General features: G+C 34.9%; 2 protein-coding genes across 2 annotated transcripts; one reads left to right on the forward strand and one right to left on the reverse strand.

Moving 5' to 3' along the window:
• LOC104789933 lies at window positions 15,604-16,958 on the forward strand. The gene has a single exon (XM_010515596.2). The coding sequence runs from the start codon at window positions 15,767-15,769 to the stop codon at window positions 16,721-16,723; it is 957 nt and encodes a 318-aa protein (XP_010513898.1). The 5' UTR covers window positions 15,604-15,766; the 3' UTR covers window positions 16,724-16,958.
• LOC104789935 (dolichyl-diphosphooligosaccharide--protein glycosyltransferase subunit 1B) lies at window positions 17,020-20,782 on the reverse strand. Its single transcript, XM_010515598.1, has 9 exons — window positions 20,646-20,782; window positions 20,424-20,536; window positions 20,039-20,083; window positions 19,115-19,746; window positions 18,714-18,861; window positions 18,343-18,522; window positions 18,193-18,261; window positions 18,015-18,104; window positions 17,020-17,311 (listed from the first exon to the last, which is right to left on the reverse strand). Exons 2-9 carry the CDS (start codon window positions 20,526-20,528, stop codon window positions 17,186-17,188), a joined length of 1,395 nt encoding a protein of 464 aa, XP_010513900.1. The 5' UTR covers window positions 20,529-20,536; window positions 20,646-20,782; the 3' UTR covers window positions 17,020-17,185.

The following is a 20,868-nucleotide window of genomic DNA, read 5'->3' on the forward strand; positions in this document are numbered from 1 at the left end:
TCAAGCACTCACCTCTTTTGCAGGAAGATTCTCACTCAACAACGACGAATCCAACACTTAGAAGCCTTCTCCTTTGTTCCTAACACAAGATCTTCATTCCACAGCAATAGATCTCTGAAGAACAACAAAGGATCTCACAAATCTCTCTCAAAAACGTTTTCTCCTTCTTCTCTCTGCTTCTCTGTCCAGAAACAGCTAAAAGGACGAAATAAGTCGAGTTCCCCTTTTAAACTCGAGTTTAGGGCTTCTCTTAAACCAACCACGCAAACCGGATGATTAAAATCGAACCAATCAAACCGTTAGCAAACGGTGTTACAATTCTCCACCACCAATAAGGATTCGTCCTCGAATCCCGCAACATCATCTCTCCACCAAGAACCCCCGTGCAACCGTCACCACGGCCTGCACAATATCCGACCGGACTGAACACTGTCAGCCCAAAGTTTTCTGTGCAACTGTCGCAACAGCCCGCACATCCACGTGACTCAACAGCCCACACAGCCCTGACTCCACTAGTCATCACAACGCAAAAAAGACGAGATCAATCCCGACCTCCGAGGTCTACATCCAGCCACTATGCTCATACCCACATCCTAGACATTGTTTGCTCTCTCACTCATACGTTCTCAGGTCGCAACCTTCGAACTACACCGCCTGCACTCTCAGATCGTCGACCTCGAGCCATACGGTCTCACTCTCGGATCGTCACCCTCGAGATCTCGGTACCAGGGGAACTANAAGCACTCACCTCTTTTGCAGGAAGATTCTCACTCAACAACGACGAATCCAACACTTAGAAGTCTTCTCCTTTGTTCCTAACACAAGATCTTCATTCCACAGCAATAGATCTCTGAAGAACAACAAAGGATCTCACAAATCTCTCTCAAAAACGTTTTCTCCTTCTTCTCTCTGCTTCTCTGTCCAGAAACAGCTAAAAGGACGAAATAAGTCGAGTTCCCCTTTTAAACTCGAGTTTAGGGCTTCTCTTAAACCAACCACGCAAACCGGATGATTAAAATCGAACCAATCAAACCGTTAGCAAACGGTGTTACAATTCTCCACCACCAATAAGGATTCGTCCTCGAATCCCGCAACATCATCTCTCCACCAAGAACCCCCGTGCAACCGTCACCACGGCCTGCACAATATCCGACCGGACTGAACACTGTCAGCCCAAAGTTTTCTGTGCAACTGTCGCAACAGCCCGCACATCCACGTGACTCAACAGCCCACACAGCCCTGACTCCACTAGTCATCACAACGCAAAAAAGACGAGATCAATCCCGACCTCCGAGGTCTACATCCAGCCACTATGCTCATACCCACATCCTAGACATTGTTTGCTCTCTCACTCATACGTTCTCAGGTCGCAACCTTCGAACTACACCGCCTGCACTCTCAGATCGTCGACCTCGAGCCATACGGTCTCACTCTCGGATCGTCACCCTCGAGATCTCGGTACCAGGGGAACTACTCATCCCCTCTGGGGAACTAATCATCCCCTAGGAGAACTAATTATCTCCTCTGCCGCTCTCAGGGTCGCAACATGTCAAGCCCGCGGTGCAATAGAGAAACTAATCATCCCCTCAGGAGAACTAATCATCTCCTCCGGAGAACTAATCATCTTCCCCAAAAGAACTAATCATCTCCTCATGAGCAAACAAGTCCTAATGTCTATAAGCATCTCCTGACCGGAACCACCTTCCGTGGTTTGCGTAAAACATCACAATGTCCTACCAATTCCCATATTCCCTCACTGGAATATCAACACCATCATGACCACTAATCAGACCAACTCTAACACATCTTAATCATTCGGGTGTTTACACACGCCCTTTTCCAAAACAGACAAGTTCTAACTATTCATAGAACGTTTTATTTGTTTGCAACTGCAATCTCCATAAATAGCTTTTTCCGCTTGGCAATTATCCATACGAGCGTAATAAAACAAACAAGTACCATACGTTCGCATATTCTGATTCACCGCATCAAATGCTTTGCAAGCCGCAACTCCGGTGTTTCACATCCCCTTTCCAAAAATAGACAAGTCCTAACTATTCATAGAACTCCACATTTTTAGAAACTTTCTATTCATGGAAACTTTCCATTTATAGAAATCGAATAATCCTTCAACCCAGTATACCTCAGGATTCCATATGAACTAATCATCTTATTAAATCCTCTTCAACAACACCAGTAAGCACATCGGCCACACAATTGGCTAAACAGCCCGTCAAAAAGGCCACACAAGCCCCTCCAAGGCTCGCAACTGCTAAAAATGGCAACTTCTATCTCCCCTAAAACTTTCTATTTTTAGAACTTTCCTCTTTTGGAAACTTTCCACTTATATAAACTTCTATATCAGGAATTTCTCTCCATTTACAAATCACATAAACATTCATCCATTACGCATCAAAATTTCATAAGAACTAATCATCTTATTAAATTCTCAAATGCAACAAACGTCTACAATTCCAAAACGCAAAGCTTAACAAAACCAATGAAAACAGAAAGAAACTAAACTCCAGGATTGGCGCTCGGCCCCTCCCTCGGCTGCACCCCTCTCACTGTCAACCGCTGCAACCTTGGACAATGTGGCCTGATATGTCCCACCTCCTTGCAATAAAATCACACTCGAATGTTCTCTTGCGTCCCGCTTCTCTTAGGGCAGCTTGCCAACCTGTGATCCATGCTCCCGCACCCGTAGCCTCTCTGATCGCCTTGGTTTGTCACTGACGTCTCCTCCCGCTTCCTCTTATGCCTTTGTTCTGATTTGTTACCCTTGCTTGGAACGCTCGGCTCTAATGTCTCCTCTGTCTGAAGGGTAGGGCTAACCACCATAGTCTTCCCCCTCAAGTCATCCTCTATCTCAGCTGCAGTCTCCACTAGCTCCGCCCTCGTAGCATAACTCCTCCCTCTGCAGTGGACCCTCAAGTCCTCACGAAGCGCCCTCATGAACCTCCTAATCTGAGCCACCTCAGACTCCATCGCCCGACCACCATACATTAGAAGCCGACTAAACTCCAAGTCCAGCTCCCATACCGACTGAGTCCCCTGAGATAACTGTAGAAACTGTACCTCCAATCGGTCCAATGCCTCTATATGAAAATACTTGAGGTTGAACTCCTCGACGAAGTCAGCCCAAGAAATCTCCCTATGCACTCTCCTAGCAGCCACTGATCTCCACCACAACTGAGCATCGCCATTCAAGTGATGGACCCCTATGTCCACCCAAAAATCCTCAGGACATCTGAGAGACTGAAAGTTACGTTCCACTCTCGTCCTCCATGCATCTGCAACAGTAGGATCAGTACCACCCGAAAACCGCTCAGTACCGATGTTGTTCATCTCCCTCAGCATACTGACATAATGAGAATGAACCTGCACATCCGTAACCACTTGCTGCCGCTCCTCCGCCACCACTGGTGGCACTACCTGAGCCCGAGCCGGTGCCACTGGTGGCAACCGCTCTAACAACTGTGCCAGCAAACCTGCAAGGTTGACACCCGAGACTCCACCCACTGGGACTCCCACACCTGGGGCCCTAACATCACCGGCTACTGGGGCATTAACACCGCCCCCTCCGGCCACACTCATGAAATCTCCCCGGACACCCTGCGACTCGCCAACACCCTCTGCTGTCACACTCTGGTCCGCAGTCTCACTAACAACTGGAACTCTATCCCTACCATGACCACATCCGCGTCCACAACCACGTCCACGCCCTCGACCACGACTAGCAACAGCACCCTCTCAAACCATCTCTCTGCACTGACAGAACAGAAGGCTAAGCACACAATTCAAAACCACACACAGAGCACACACACATCTTACCGTGGAATCTCATTGAAGGCTCGAAGAGGATGATGCTAGGACTCCATACAACAAGCAAATTGACTAACTACTCATAATCAATTTCATCACCCAACATCAAGTATCAAACAACATAGAGATCAATTCAACCAATTAAATCCTTAAACTGCTCCACAACATCCACATGACCATCCTAGAACCGTATACGTTATGATACCAAATTGAAACGACCGGACCCGTTTTTTTTTTAAATACTATATATATAATTAAGCATCCCATACTACTTAATTAAATCAACCCAAACCAAGAAACATCATTTAAACTAGCCATAACCATCTTACACAGCGGAAACGTACAAACAATACCAAACCAACATATCATTAATACAACAACATTCCTAACCATTCTATCCAACAACCTATCATAACTCTAACCAAGGTTTCAACACATAACCATAAATAACCAACAACACACAATTGAGACCCTAGATCATCCTCCTCCTCATCGCCTTGATTCCACGTTCACACTTGCCTTTACCTGCACCGCAAACACAAATTGAGATGCATGAGTATTTAATAAACACTCAGTGAGGCCATCCTCCCATCTACTGGGTTATACACATAAGCAACTGAGATTCTATTATTAAAGCCAACAACCAAAACACAAATAACACAACAAACCAGGAAAACAAGACTCGGTTAAGTCTGGTGTCGACCGACGCTAATGCGTCACTGGTGTCGACCGACACTAGGTCTGATGTGAACCCAGGTCGGCCTAGAGGCACAGACGGTTGCTACGGTCGAACGGACGGTCGCTATGGTCGGACAGACGGTCGCTGCGGACGGAGAGTCGCTGCAGACGTACGAACAGTCGTTACGGAAGGTCGGATGCGGATCTCCGGATGCAGATCGACGTACGGCCTTCGAACTCGTCGGCTAACTTCAAGGTTTTATGGGATGGAGGGGATCGACCGATGAGAAACTCGACTCGACGATCTCCGGAAGAGATGGGCAGAAGCGGGACGAGATAAGTCGAGGAATAACTCAACTTGGCCTAAAGGCTCAAACGGAGTTCTGGATCGTTGGACGGTTGGGACGTTTCGTACAGACGGATGTACGGACACGGCGGACAGAAAGGTGGATCAATGCGACGACACACGGGAGATGGCACGGCCCATGATACGGTCAGACTAGGGGACTACGAACCTGATTCGTGAATCTCCTAGGGTTTCTCAAGAGCTAAGTCCCGGACTTGGGCTAAGGAGAGGGGTGAGACAAGAAGCAAAGATTCTCTCTTTGGAAAAATAATTCTTATTCAAGTCTGCCTTTTACAATGAGGGTTTAGGCCTTTATATAGGCAAGCTTACATAAGGGGGACACTAAAACCCTAGACGCACGGCCATGATCTGAACCATACACTTGGCCATAAAGAAAAGCAAAAGTAAATCAAAGCAAAGACCAATCCAACGGTCATAAGAGAGTTCAAAGGAGATAAAAAAAAGAAAGGAAAGAGATAGGATTGCCACGTCATTGGTGGGACGTGGCTGATAGGATCTTCACTTCCTTGGCCCATTATCTTGTCAATGAGCCAAGCGGGAACGAAGTGGAGATGCACTAGAGCTCGCTGCCTCGTTAAAACTCCTTCGGTAAACCCATTGGGACAAACACGAAGTAGGAAAAAGAGTACAGCTCCTTCTAATGACTTAGGGGTGTCTTCACACTAGCGTGATGGTGAAGACACGCGAATCAAGCTTCCCAAAGCTGGTCGCACCCAAGGCCCTTCATTGGTGATGCTAGCTATGAGCCATTGGTGTAAAGGTTGGAGCTTGGCCTTGTACTAACCATTAGATGACCTTGTCTTGCTCCTCCTTGATGATCCTTGGGGACTGGTTGATGCCGCGTTGCTGATCCGGGACGAATACTTGCCGCCTACGCTAGCTGGTGGACGCTAGTCCCGATTGTCCGAGCGTCCGAGAGGTGTCCGGGTGCGGCTCGAGCGTTCCGGGAGTGTCCGATCCCGTGCTCACATCAAGGTCGGTGTCGACCAACACTCAACCAACATGGTTTCGACCGACATCAAATGGTGTCGATCGACACCACCTTGGCAGAATCGATCTGCACGAAGCCGAACGACGAACCTCCCTTCCAAGCCGCTTCCAAACCCTCCCAAACTCTTCCAAACTTCTCAGGAACCTATGAGAACATGAAAACAACCAACCCACACAAGCAAAACACCACAAACACAAAGAAACAGCTAAAACAACAGAGATCTCAGGCTTAGATCAGCCATGGTCAAGCACTCACCTCTTTTGCAGGAAGATTCTCACTCAACAACGACGAATCCAACACTTAGAAGCCTTCTCCTTCGTTCCTAACACAAGATCTTCACTCCACAGCAATAGATCTCTCAAGAACAACAAAGGATCTCACAAATCTCTCTCAAAAACGTTTTCTCCTTCTTCTCTCTGCTTCTCTGTCCAAAAACGGCTAAAAGGACGAAATAAGTTGAGTTCCCCTTTTAAACTCGAGTTTATGACTTCTCTTAAACCAACCAAGCAAACCGGACGATTAAAATCGAACCAATCGAACCGTCAGCAAACGGTGTCGACCGACACCACATGTGGTGTCGATCGACACCCTAACCAAAATTCCAGAAATTGTAATTCTTATATACTTTATATAATTAAGAGTTCAACATGTGTGTAGCATATGCTACATTATGTTTATAAGAAGTTCAACATGTTTGTATGATATATATATGTAAGATATGATATATATATATATATATATATATATATGATACCATATTAGTAAACGTAGGTCCAACTCAAAACAAATTGACAATGAGTGGAGAGACCCATGTACTATATATATTGCCCCACAAATCTCTATTCTCTCGATGTGGGATATCTTTATCTCTCTCTATATATATATGTGATATTTTTTAAAAAAAATATGATGAAATATTTAACTGTTCTATCATCTAAATTGTTCTTAATTTTTTTTAGGATATTAGTACTACATATATATTATTCCTATATTATGAACATCAAGATGTATAGTTTTATTTACAATTCTACTTGTCATCCTTAAGATATGTTGCATATTTTCTATTTTTCTTTTATTTTTTATTCATTTGAAGATAAATAATTCACATAAAATTATTATGTAACTATTTTTCAAATTCTATTCACTTATTAATATTATTCTAATTACATATCATTTATCAGTATACTAATTAATATATATATATATATATATATATATATATAAATAATATGTTTATATTAATTTATTAAAACCAAATTATTGTGAATTGTAAATATATATAAGTTAGGTTCTGGTCTCACGTATACTGGTATAATTGAATCAATATGATTTTTATATATGACTTCATCAATCATCTCGGAAAAGCGTTTTTAGTTTTTGATTAATCATCTCAAATAATATTTATTTTCATAATGAATCTAAATAATATAATAAATAATAGGTAAGTTTTCTTGCATTTGTTTGACCGTGGAAATACTATTAAAGGAACTAAGAAAGCTATAAAACCATAATTGAGAGAATTTTTTAATAACTTTTGTACAAATTTTGAAAGATACTTATTTAAAAGAATATTTATGTAATATAAACTATTAAATAACCAATTTTATTCAATAAGTTACTTAAATCCTTTAAAAATATATAGCACTATTGTAAAATGTCAATTTTCTTCCAATGTTCGTAAACTTTTAATGTATCTCTTATCACTTGCTATTAACATCGTGTTGTGAGGTTTTGGTTTACTCGCTAAATATAGCTATTTACTCTTGTATTGATAGGCATACTTGATTGTAATATTTTTATGCTTCGTCAGGATCTCGGAGACACGTTATTCAATGGAATTTGTATACTCCACACAAATATTTAAATTTCGTAATTTAAAATTTAAATATATAAGTTTTATATGATTTCACCGATTTCACCACTATATATTGACATTTATTGATGGACCAATATTAAAATATTAAAAATATTAAATATTACTTTCTCTGTCTCATAAAGATTGATGTTTAGAAGCTTTTACACATTTTAAGAAAACAATAATTACTTAGTTTAAATATATTTTTTCCTTTGACTAAAGAGATATTATTTAATTTTAAACCAATAACAATTCAAACTTTTAAATATTTTCAATGATTACTTCTTGAAGTTTACAAAACATCAATATTTGTGGGACAAAAAAATATCCCAAAACATCAATCTTTATGAAACAAATGGAGTATTAAATATTAAAATTTTAGGCCTTTTCGTATTGGGCCTTATAGGCTATTAAAACAGTTTCATGATTGTGTGTTTTCGACGTTAAGGATCAAATCAGCATTAAAAATGTTAAAATACTAGGTTTTACCCCGTGGTACATCACATGTCTATTATTTTGTTGATATGATACTGTAATGGTTTAGTGGTGTTTGTAGTCGATGGTGAATTGCATCTATATATATATTGTTAACGATTATAGGTAGGTTTTGTATAAACTCTTGATCCGCAAGTTGAGAATATACATTTTATGATTTGGTTAGTTATGATTTAGGAATGAATGATATGTCATATTCTTATTTTGATTCTCAATTGGTATTATTGGATTAATAGTGTGCATTTAAAGCTAATAAGAACTTACCAAATATGTATTCGTTTATTAAACGGAAATTAGATATTTCTTAAGATGTATTATCTTGAATTAGTTGCTATATTATAGGGATGTGATTACAAAATTTGTGTTATCAATTCTTTTTTGTCAAACTCAGCCCTAAAAATTTGGCATGCAAATTAGATCTTTCCTAAGATACAATAGGCATTAATTGACATTAATTGGATGTAAATAAGTATGCTATTGATTAAAAATCGGCCCAAAATATTCGGTAATTTTAAGGAGGATCCGGGTAATTGAATCGGTTATAATTTTAGTTAAAAATCTGACCCGAAGTTGACAAAAAGCCAAAAAGTGATGGCACCCTATTGTAGTCCAAAAATGTATTTCGAGCTCTATATGTGGATATACTTGTTTGATTATAAAAATCCTAAGACAATTTTTAAAATATATATCCGTTTATAAAAATTCAAATCACATCATATGCTGAAAAAAATCTAAAATTTTATTAACTTTATGTATTAAATAGTAATTAAAATAATTAAATATAAGATTAAATAAAAGTGCAAGAGAATTATATTTTAATCTAACCTATTGATTTAAATTAGGTAGATAGTTTTTAGAAAATTAATATTATCAAATAAGGAAATGATTTTGTTTGGTTGTAAGGATTGTAAAGAATTTAGTTGAGACTTGTTTTGATATAAAGATAAGAGAGAATGACACAAAAATGTACTTCAAAAATGTTAAATGTTAAGATAAATAATTAAGCCGTTTAGATAGATAATTAACCTATTTGATTAGTATAGTAGTAATGTATAATTAAGGCGATCTACGAGCTTCGAGCCAAAGAGGTATGATTGCATTGGCCAATGATCGTGGTGTGTAATTATTAGGTGCGAGTGCGACCAACAAAAAAAAAAAAAAAAGGAAAAACGTTTTTCTGGAGGCCGGATCCAACTAATGTTTGAGAAGCCCTTTAGATCCCCGAGTCTAAAATTATAAACTAATTTTTTTTCATAGTTTCTTCAAAATAAATGATGAAAAGAGTGTTTGGAGAAGCCCTTAGTTTCTTCAAAATTTAATATAATTTAATTAAAACAGAATATTTACCGAATATAAAATAAATTAATAAAGTATGCAGAATTCACTAAAGATAACAAAGTGATCAAATTATCAATGATAACTTAAGGTAATCAAAAAGCCTCCGTCAATAACAAATACGCAATGTAATGCATAAATAAATATGATTTTTTTTTGTTTTCTTTTCATTCTACATATGTTTACTAGCTACCCTCTTTTCCATAATAAGCCATATCGAACACGAAACTGCAAACTGACATTAAGTAGTAGATTTTGCTGGATTAACAACTGCAAACTGACTACAATTAATAAACTGCAAACTGACTACAATTAATAAAGTATGCTTAATTTGCTTAAGGATGACTGCTATGCTTTTATAAAAGACTATGCGAATATTTCTCTTTATATGTTAGCGCATGAATTTGGTAGTGATATGATATCTTATTAGCCGTTCAACAAAACCTTTAACCCAACAAAACATAAGGATGAAAGTATCTAAACATGATTACATTTCGTACGTATATCTAAAACATCAAATAACATATCTTCTTTACTTTTTTTACCCTAAACAATATGGTCAAAATTAATAAAAAGAATATAGAATCTTAGTATGGTCTAAATGAATTAATTAAAGATATATATATATATATATATTCGTTTTCACTTACATTTCTTATACATTCTTTAAATTTGTTCACCATATCGATATAATTGTTCTCACTGTCCAAAAAAACAAAATCGATATAATTTATATCTATAAAGTTAGTTTTTCTCTCTTCTCATTCTACCACCTAAGCATCCACCTAAAGAACATTATTTTTTCTACTTTAAAATAACCTTAAAATATTCATTTAGTGCATATTTATGTTACTTATGATTAATAGTAAGTTTAAATAAATTAGAAATTAAATATGTAAAATAATTGAATTGTTAAAATAACAAAAATAGTTTATAAATTTTTTATCAGTGGTAATAATATAATTCAAATTTTCTTTTACATTGATCATAGTTTAAAATTTTAAATATGTTAGTGAGTTTTAGAACAAAAATAAATTTAAAATTCATGGTAGAATAAAACAAAATTTATGTAATTGTATATCTAAAATTTTAAATAGGAAAAATAAAATTGAAGGTAAATATTAGTTTATAAGATGATCAAAAAGGAAAAAAAAATTGATATTTCATAAATTGAAACAAATGTTTTTAATCCACATTTGAGTATGAAATAGTAATTAAAGAGAAAATATTTATAATGTTTTTAAAATCAATTTAAAGTATAATATGTGTTATATGTGAGTCAATAGAAGATGAAAAGAAAGTAGATGTCAAAAGGCAACGAGTGCATAGTAGATAATAACGAAATAATTGTAGTCAAAAATGTTTGAAAATAAATTACTAAAACGTGAAAAGATAATAATGCATATGACTAAATTAAAATCTTTGACATCTCATTCACTGTGTGAAACAAATGAGTTTGTAGAAAAATATAAATGACATATATTATTAAATAGATTTTTAGATTCCAAGTCAGGCTACACCATTTAGCCATATAGTCATGTAAAGTGAGATAAAATAAAAACATTCATGAATTAGTCGAGAAATCTTTTATGGTACGCTACATTTGCTTCCATGGGTAAAGCAAGCTCGGTAAAAATGTTATAACGATATGATATTTTTCTGAAAAGTGTAACCCAATAGAAATTAGTCGATAAGAAACCCTTTTACAAGCAACTCTCAGACCTGCTGTGAGAAATGACAGGAAAAAAAACAAGTGCTCCCATGTCTCCAGTAGATGATTGCAAAAAACACAACTTGTGTTTGCATTTATTTTTAATTTTACCACGTGATATATATCAAATTATTTATTTGTCAAAGAAACATTATCGTCAACAATATATATGTTGTATATAACTTAGTAAAGTAAGTGTAATATTTATATATTTATACTCAAAAACTTGAATGCTTATATTTGAGTTCAAGTATTTCTATTGATAAAAAATATTTTAAATTAAAATCCGGATACAAATTCTAGTTGTTCTCATATAATTTAGTTTGTTAAACAACTCGATCAGTTAGAATAATGTAGAACATATATTTCAGCAAAGTTCATGTCAAAAGATTCTTTTATTTGTGAGGTTTGCTTTCTTTTCTCCTTTTGTCTGGACTATAAATTTCGATCATTTATATAAATTTTGATCATTTATATAAATTTCTTACAACAATTCACTATCTTCTTTAGAATCCAAAATCGTAAGCCACGTTTTCATCGTACATATGTGATATACTGATATATATATATATATATATGTATATATATATATATATATATATATATATTTAAACACCTATATTATGATTATCACATAAACACACATAAATATGCATTATAACTCCATTATAATTTAGTCATTTTATACATTGAAAAAATGGACAGCATGAAAATATACTTTTGAAAAGTGACATAAAAAAATGACTATTTTTGAAAATTCCCCTAATTATAATTGTAACTCTTATAATTTAATTATTTTAGAAATGTAAATTTCATCACTTTTTATCCTATAAGTAACCATTCTCACATCCTCTTCCACCATATTCCAAATCCTAAATATTTTCTTTGTTTTTTTATAATGTTCTTGCATAGGTTGAAAAACCAATTAAGAGTTTGATTATATTATTTGTTTACTATATATTTTATATTGTTTCTTTGTTTTATGTACTTCTTCTTTTCTTCTTTGTTTTACTTTTATGTATATAATTATTTTGATTTAGAATACATATGTATTCTAATATGTATAATAAAATTTTGATGACCATAATAATATTCTGATTATAATCATCGCATAATAAGGGAATCAAGCTAAAGAAAACATATTAATTCTTCACTTTAGATGTTTGATTAGTTCTTACAAATTCATGTATATTTATTTTATTCTTAAAATTTGAAATGTTCTCATGAATAGAAAAATTGTAATATAACTATAAAATCAATTTTTCTTACCTCTCTCTTACCTCCAACAAAATTGTAATAAATATATTTTAGAATACTCATCATTTTATTTAGTTTGTGATTCAACATATAATTATATAAAATCATTATTTTTAAATTTAATTAAAATATGTACTTTAAGGATTTTGCTATATAAAAAACCAGTTTGATATTTATTTTCTTTCTAGGTTTTACTACAAGGATGAAAAATTAAAACTAAGCCTAGCAATATAACTTAAATTAAGGGGAATAGATAAAAATTGTAATATAATTATCACATCAATTTTTCTTAACTCTCACTTACATCCAACAAAATCTATATATACATTTTTGGAGACATCTATACTAATAAAAAGTAGGAGCTATAAACTCCTAAAGGCGTCCACGTAGGATTTTAAACCTTCAATTGTGATTAGACACTTCACTAATTAACATTTTTTAAAATCTCCAGAATTTTCTATATTAAGAATTATTTTAAACAACCAATCAGGATTTAACATGTCATTCATTAACATTTTTTAAATTTCCAGAATTTTTTAGAAAAAGGAAAATTTTAAATTTATGGAAATAAAAGAACTATGCACAATATCCCACATCGGCTATAAAATTTTTAGACAATGGTTCAGAAAAAGTATAAATAAGATTAATATGTTTCCAACAACGAATGAGCAGGAAAGCTTGATTTATCAGGCGTCCAAGTTTAAAAGTATATTCGGTTTGATTGGTTTTTTATTTGATCAAATTAAAACTTTAAAAAGTTTCAAAAAATAAATTATAATGTTTAAAATTTTTAAAAGTTTTAATATTATAAATATTGAAACTTTTAAAAGTTATTAGTTTTTAAAAAGTTTCAATATAATATTTTAAACTTTTAAATATTTAAAAATTATAATATTTAAAAACTTTTTAAAAGTTTAAATATTTATAATTTTTGAACTTTTAAAAGTTCTTAGCTTTTAAATTTTTTTTAAATATTACAATTTTTAAATTTTAAAAGGTTAAAATATTATAATATTGAAACTTTTTAAAATGTTCAAAATTTATATTTCAAAACCTTTTAAAAGTTTAAAATATTATAAATATTTATGTAAAACATAAATTATCTTATTTATCTACGTTTGTGCTTTTTATTTCTTATGAGCTGTAAAACATATTTTTGTGTATGATTTTATAGATAAGTTGAAATTTTTTTTATTAATTTTTTTATTTTTTATTTTTACGAGAAAAGAAATGATTTTGTTCTTGGAGTTTGATAGATTAACAAATTGTGTGGTAGTCTAAAAAAAGGTTTTTTAGTGGAAGAAAGTGAAGAAGTTGACGAGGATGAAGAAGAAAAAGATTATAGCGAATAACCAGACGGTAAAAGTAATTATGACGATTACTACAAATTTGACAGTAGAAATGACAAGAAAGAATATGAAGAATAAGAAAACATTGAATAAAAAATACGAAAACATAGGTGGTAGCTATCAATTAAATATGAAAACGAGTTAAATTCATGATGATAAAATTGTTTTATTTTTCTGGTGGTCAAAGAAATGGTTTACGTTATGTGAGGTCATCAGTTTAATTCGCCTCGCCTGCATGTAGAGTTAAATTCATGATTTTTTTTTATCAAATTTGATTTTAAAACACAACTGATTTTTATATATTAAAAAATTGTGTATCTGAAATTTAACTTTTCCTTAATACTAATTTCAATTTTTTATAAGATAATATTTTACTACCGTCATCAATCATATATAGTTTTCATCAAAATATATCAAATATACCCACGCGTAGCGTGGATTCAAAACCTAGTTTATAAAATAAATCCTGAAGTTGACACTTATTTACAGGGATACCATTAGCATTAAATAATTAATTTAATAAACAAATTAATTTTACTTATATTCGATTATTTTTATAGAAACTAATTTATTTCATTATTTTATAAGGAGGTGAATGAAGAAGTTTACCCTAGAAGTAAACCCGTGAAAGTAAACCCATGAATCCAAGTATTGTTCTTTACTTGATAAAAATTTGAAAATTTGGTTTGATAAAAAATAACTTTTAGATGAGTTTTTGCAGATTAAAAATCTTTAAACATGTTGTGTGATCCACCTAGCATGGTGGGTTTAGACTATAGAACTAACACTAAAACTATTAGTTTATTTCATATACTATAGATTTGTAGTCATAGTTTGGAAAATTAACTTATAAATTATTTAGTATATGAACTACAAAATATTACACATACTTCTTAATATTCCAAAAAATAAAAAAAAATTGTATACACATAAAAATATGCACTAACATACCATATAGACATATACCTCTGTTTAATTATAGAAAACAAAAGTAAGTATTTTAAAAATTTATATTCTATCTAGCTAATAACAAATATAATGTAATTAGGTTCTAAATTATATAAAACGTAAGAAGAAGAAAAAAATTCTAAATAAAATATTAAATTAAATATCTTTAAAATTATTATTTAAAATATAATAATTTATAATTTAGTCATGCGGTGTACCGAGAGTGAAAACCTAGTTGTAATACATTTATTTTAGAATAACAATCATTTAAATAGAAGATTCAACCGAAGAGGGTTACAAATAAAACATACTCATCTTGCGAGAGTTACAAACAAAACAATTTTTTTTTTTTTAAGCTTTTGTAAGGCATAAAAAAAATAAATAGTAATTATGTTTTATGTGTAATGTCTGAAATCAAAAATGATTTTTTTTCCCAATACAATTAACTATATAAAACATCTAATATCTGGAAAAACATGATTTTTTTTTAATCAATTAGCAATGACAATTTTTTTTATAAACATAATCATGCTTTTATTTTTATTTGATTTTCATTTCTTTGGACAAACTAAACCTTTTTTTTAATAGAAATTTTATTTATGTATATAAAATAAAGAACCGATAATTATTTTTTTTATTATTTATAAAACTCACCTAGCTGAATCAATTTTGTAACTTTTGCCTTTTTTAGTAATTTTTTTTTTAATTTTCGTGTTCCAACTTAATTGTAAATTGTATTATACCATGAGATACAGTCAATTGTTTCTCTTAAATTCATATCAGCAAATTTAATTTATGTTATTTTGTTGGTCACATTTTTTTAACACACAGCCAATGAGAGAGCCTTGTTCATCATCATCATCGTCTTCTCGATAAAAAATAGATCTGCCCACCATTTTCTCCGCCCATAGCCAAAAACAAGAGCTTTTGAAATCGAAGGAGAAAGAAGAAGAAGATGAACGGTAACCGAGAAGAAGCCGAACGTCTTCTCGGAATCGCGGAGAAGCTTCTGGAGTCACGAGATCTGAACGGTTCAAAAGAGTTTGCAATCTTAGCTCAAGAGACAGAGCCTCTCTTAGAAGGCACCGATCAAATCCTCGCCGTCGTCGACGTCTTGCTCTCGTCCGCGTCACAGAATCTCGTCAAAAACCAACCGAACTGGTACGAGATCCTCCAGATCGAAGATCCAGAACAATCTTCAGCGGACAACGATCTAATCAAGAAACAATACCGCCGTCTCGCTCTTCTCCTCCACCCTGACAAAAACCGTTTCCCGTTCGCCGATCAAGCTTTCAAATTCGTGCTCGATGCATGGGAAGTCCTGTCAACACCTTCAAAGAAATCTCAGTTCGATCGGGATTTGAATCTCATCTTCACCAAAGTAGATCTCAATCAGGGGAGGAGGAAGAAAACAACAGTCAATGAGAAGATGGCTACGTTTTGGACGGCGTGTCCGTACTGTTACAGTCTCCATGAGTATCCTAGGGTTTACCAAGAGTACTGTATCAGATGCCAAAACTGCCAAAGAGCGTTCCACGCCGCGAGTATCCCTCAGCTGCCTCCGTTGATTCCTGGGAAAGATGAGTATTATTGTTGTTGGGGTTTTTTTCCCATGGGATTTATTGGTGGCAAAGGAGGTGAAGCAGCCGCCATTGCTAACGGAGTTGATGCAGCCAAATTCCCTAATTGGATGCCTCCGGTTTTCTCATCCGGCGGCGTTTCAGCTCCGGCAGCTCCGGTTGCTCATCCTTCGTCTTCTCATAGTGCTCAGGTTAACTTTGGTGGATGGTCAGGTGGTGCAGGGAAGAGAGATAGTGAGGCGATGAGGAGTAACAACAATGTTGGAGTTAATTCAGATGGAAGGCCGAAGAAGAGAGGAAGAGGAAGGCCGAAGAAGAATCCGGTTCAGTGATCTCTCTTTAAAAGGCAAGTTTTTTTTTTCCTAAGGCAATGGAGATTAGGATCAGTGTTTGTTGTTTTAGCGTAATCTTTGTTAGTTAATGTAACTTTTTATTTTGCATTTGTTTTTATTTTTGCCATTTTTCTCTGTATTTTGTTGTTGTCACTCATCATTTTGTATCATATTTTAGCTTTTGAAACATTTTCGTTTTTTCGGTACATTTGGCAAATTCACTATTTTCCCGTCATCTACTTTCCTAAATCAGACAACAAATTATTGTGCAAATTCAATTTTGGCAACTTGAGAGCACAATATAACTCCGACACTTCATTACAGACATAAGGTGTCAAAGATACAACTACAAAAAGCAAGAACTACAAAATTTAGTCTCTTCTTATAAAAAAGGTAAAGGTAAAAAAGGTCTATTTCTTTTAAGAGTCTATAAGTGAAAGCGAAGGACATTTTGTAAGAACTCTACTTCCTGGCGATATTGAGATCGATGTGTACATAAGCAAGAGAAGCCACAAAGACGAAGAAGAAAGCCGATACAAGCATGAATGGTTCCGCAAGCATGTATATCGGTTTGAATGTATAGTACACCTGCGGAAAACAGTCCCATATATATCAAGCAGGTTTATAGCATTTTACCAAAAGAATGAATTTTGCTCATCATAATGATACATCTATAATTCTAAATCTGTTTAAAATCTATTTGTAAGTTTGAAGGTCTTAATGGTTACCTGGAAAGGTACGTTGTGTGTGGGAACTACATTATCCTTTTGCAACACAACCACGGTTCTTCCCACAATGTCAAGGTATGAGTATTTGACCTGAGACGAAGACCATTATAGATAGATACATTGTTGTGTAATAATAACTATGGTTTGAAAAATGCAATCTGCGTGGCTGATGAGGTACCTGTAAGTCTTGATTGACTGTAAAGGGCAAAATAGCAGAAGGGTCCTTTGATCCTTCAGGAAGCACGACCTGAAAAGAAATTTCCCTCCGTTAAATCAAATTTGCTTACAACTGAAAGAAATATCAATTAGTAGAAAATGCTAAACCCACTTTGATAGTCAACTTANCACAAAGACGAAGAAGAAAGCCGATACAAGCATGAATGGTTCCGCAAGCATGTATATCGGTTTGAATGTATAGTACACCTGCGGAAAACAGTCCCATATATATCAAGCAGGTTTATAGCATTTTACCAAAAGAATGAATTTTGCTCATCATAATGATACATCTATAATTCTAAATCTGTTTAAAATCTATTTGTAAGTTTGAAGGTCTTAATGGTTACCTGGAAAGGTACGTTGTGTGTGGGAACTACATTATCCTTTTGCAACACAACCACGGTTCTTCCCACAATGTCAAGGTATGAGTATTTGACCTGAGACGAAGACCATTATAGATAGATACATTGTTGTGTAATAATAACTATGGTTTGAAAAATGCAATCTGCGTGGCTGATGAGGTACCTGTAAGTCTTGATTGACTGTAAAGGGCAAAATAGCAGAAGGGTCCTTTGATCCTTCAGGAAGCACGACCTGAAAAGAAATTTCCCTCCGTTAAATCAAATTTGCTTACAACTGAAAGAAATATCAATTAGTAGAAAATGCTAAACCCACTTTGATAGTCAACTTATTAACAATAGTTTCGACGAGCGGGCACCCAAACGTAAAGTTCAAATAACGTCTGCCATCAGATGCTTCAAAGAGATAGTCTTCCAATGGAACTCGATAGCCGATAATAAAAGTTGCTCTCCACCCTCCAAATAATGGGTAGCGGGGTTCAAATTCAAGTTCTGACTGCAAACACCAAATTTGTTTTATAAGAATTCAGAGGCTTAAAAGTGAATATTATCAGATCACTCTTTTTTTAGGTATACGCCTCTAAGCAACATACTGTTGTAAATTAAAGCCTTGGAAGAGTTTCTTAGGGAACAAATATCAGTGTCTAAATGGCCACAGATCACGAAAAGAAGGCAAGCCAACCATACCTTTCTAAACCCTGTACGCAAATGTGAAGTGGAGATGTTTCCTATGTCATCTCTGTAGTAGACAGAGTTCACTCTGGGAGGTAGTACTGCAAGGAGCGCATTGAAAGAGGATGCACCACTGACGGACCGTTTCGATTGATAATCAACCCTGCCAAAATTAAGAATTCAGAAAAACATTTCAGCGAAACAGTTTATGTATGAGGACAACATATCCATTGAGCTCTTTCACCACAACGGAAAATAGCTAAGTAACAAGACAGTTTACGAGAAAACGTGTCTACAGTAATTGAAAATGGCACCTTCAGCTCAAACACAAATAGAGATTCTGCAACATCTAATCCATAAAGATAAATTTTCAGAGGTCACCGGAAACATAAAAAGTCATTCAGCCCATTACATACCTTGAGAAAACACCTTTATGCCGCGCTCCCCCATGAGTCAACCTATAATTTTCTGTTATCTGAAGACTACCCCAGTGTGAAATCTCAATTTCACGCACAAGCTCCTCAACAACGGCAAACGGACTGTTATTCTCAAAGTGAATGATGACAGGTGCGTAAGAGTATGAAGCACGATTCTCATATGGTCCATATTTTATCTCTTTGCCAGCCCGGTTAGCAGGTTCGATGCTAGTGAACGACTCCACTCTAGTACTAGGTGTCTTAACAAAAGTTGTCTGTTGTTTAACATGATATGGTGACAATATCACTGCACTATCATGGTAGTAAACCAACTGAGATTCTGACTGGGTTATCTCCACTGGGAAAGGTTCCAACGAATGAGTCAAAATGTATAGCACCTCAAGTGAAACAGTTTCACCCGGACCTAAGGGGCTAACAAACGTAACACGGTAGTATCCAGTGTCATTTGGAGCATCAGGTTGTTCAGTTGGCTTTACATCTAAAGGCAAATAGGTTTTCTTTTTCTTCTTGCCAGTAATTGCCAGGGCTTGGACCATGGCCAAATTCTTGATCTGAGTAGGTGAGAAAGCAAGAAGCATTTCTGCAGCAGCACTTTTCCCAATATTTTCAACCTAACAAGGAAACCAGACAAGAAAACCGTCACCTTCTAACAGAAAAAACGCAAGGATGATGAAGGAGAAAAAGGAAAATAACAGGTGAACTGTCACAGCGAATCAAAGCCATTAAGTTCCAACCTTTACTAAAAACTTTAACTACACTCAACTAACAGTGAATGAAAGAAAAAATAAAGAAGCTGAAATAGCATACAACATATGAAGAAAGGCTTCAATTCCTAGTTCCAAGTTCCGAACCTTCTAGTGTGTTTTCAATAGGAATAACAACTGTAAATTTGATTAGAAATACCTTGAGAGTCAAGAAGGCCTTCACGATATGTGAGCTTAAGTCAATCTGTAGACAAAAACAAAACACAAAGGAGGAGCATTTCAGAATAAAAACTTAAGTTTCAACAGCTTCTATCATTAAACTTTCAGATTACTGAAACTAAACGAAATAACTGATGAAAATTCACACCTAAAGAGTCACATGATTTAGTTGATGTACATATGAACTATGAAGCCAATCGATGATCAACCGTGAGGTGACCAAATCACACAGTATTAATATAAACCAAGCATAGATCGGAGAAACAGTAAGCCCAAAGGCACCTTCATTAACTTGAATTACCATAAGAAACGGATCCTTTGGAAATTAATGAATTTGCTACAGATGACAGATCGGAGAATCTTACCCTTCGCTCGGCATTTACGATCTGGAGATCCTGAGCGGAGGAAAATGCGGGAATAGATAAGAATACAGCTACGACGACCGCGAAGATCCCGATACGAGCAGCCATTGTCGTCACTGCACTAAGAAACAAAACTCAATCAACGAAAGAGCTCAAAGGAGATGGCGAATTGATAGGGTTTGCAAGATCAGAAGAGGAGAGAGAGAGAGAGAGAGAGATACTGACCGATTGAAGACAGAGACAGAGAGATCGGGATTTGTAAAGGCAGATACCGACGGCGGAAGAAACGTCGTCCGGCGAAAGTGAGAATGATCCGGTCAACTACAAAGTCTCAGTCCTCTCTCACTTATTTAGGGATTAGTCTTTACGAACTTTTTCTTCCTCAGAACCCAAACGACACACAACGACGTCGTTTTAAAATTTTAAAATTAATGGGCCGTTAAAATAA

Source organism: Camelina sativa, chromosome 6 (assembly GCF_000633955.1).
Source record: "Camelina sativa cultivar DH55 chromosome 6, Cs, whole genome shotgun sequence".
NCBI lineage: Eukaryota > Viridiplantae > Streptophyta > Magnoliopsida > Brassicales > Brassicaceae > Camelina > Camelina sativa.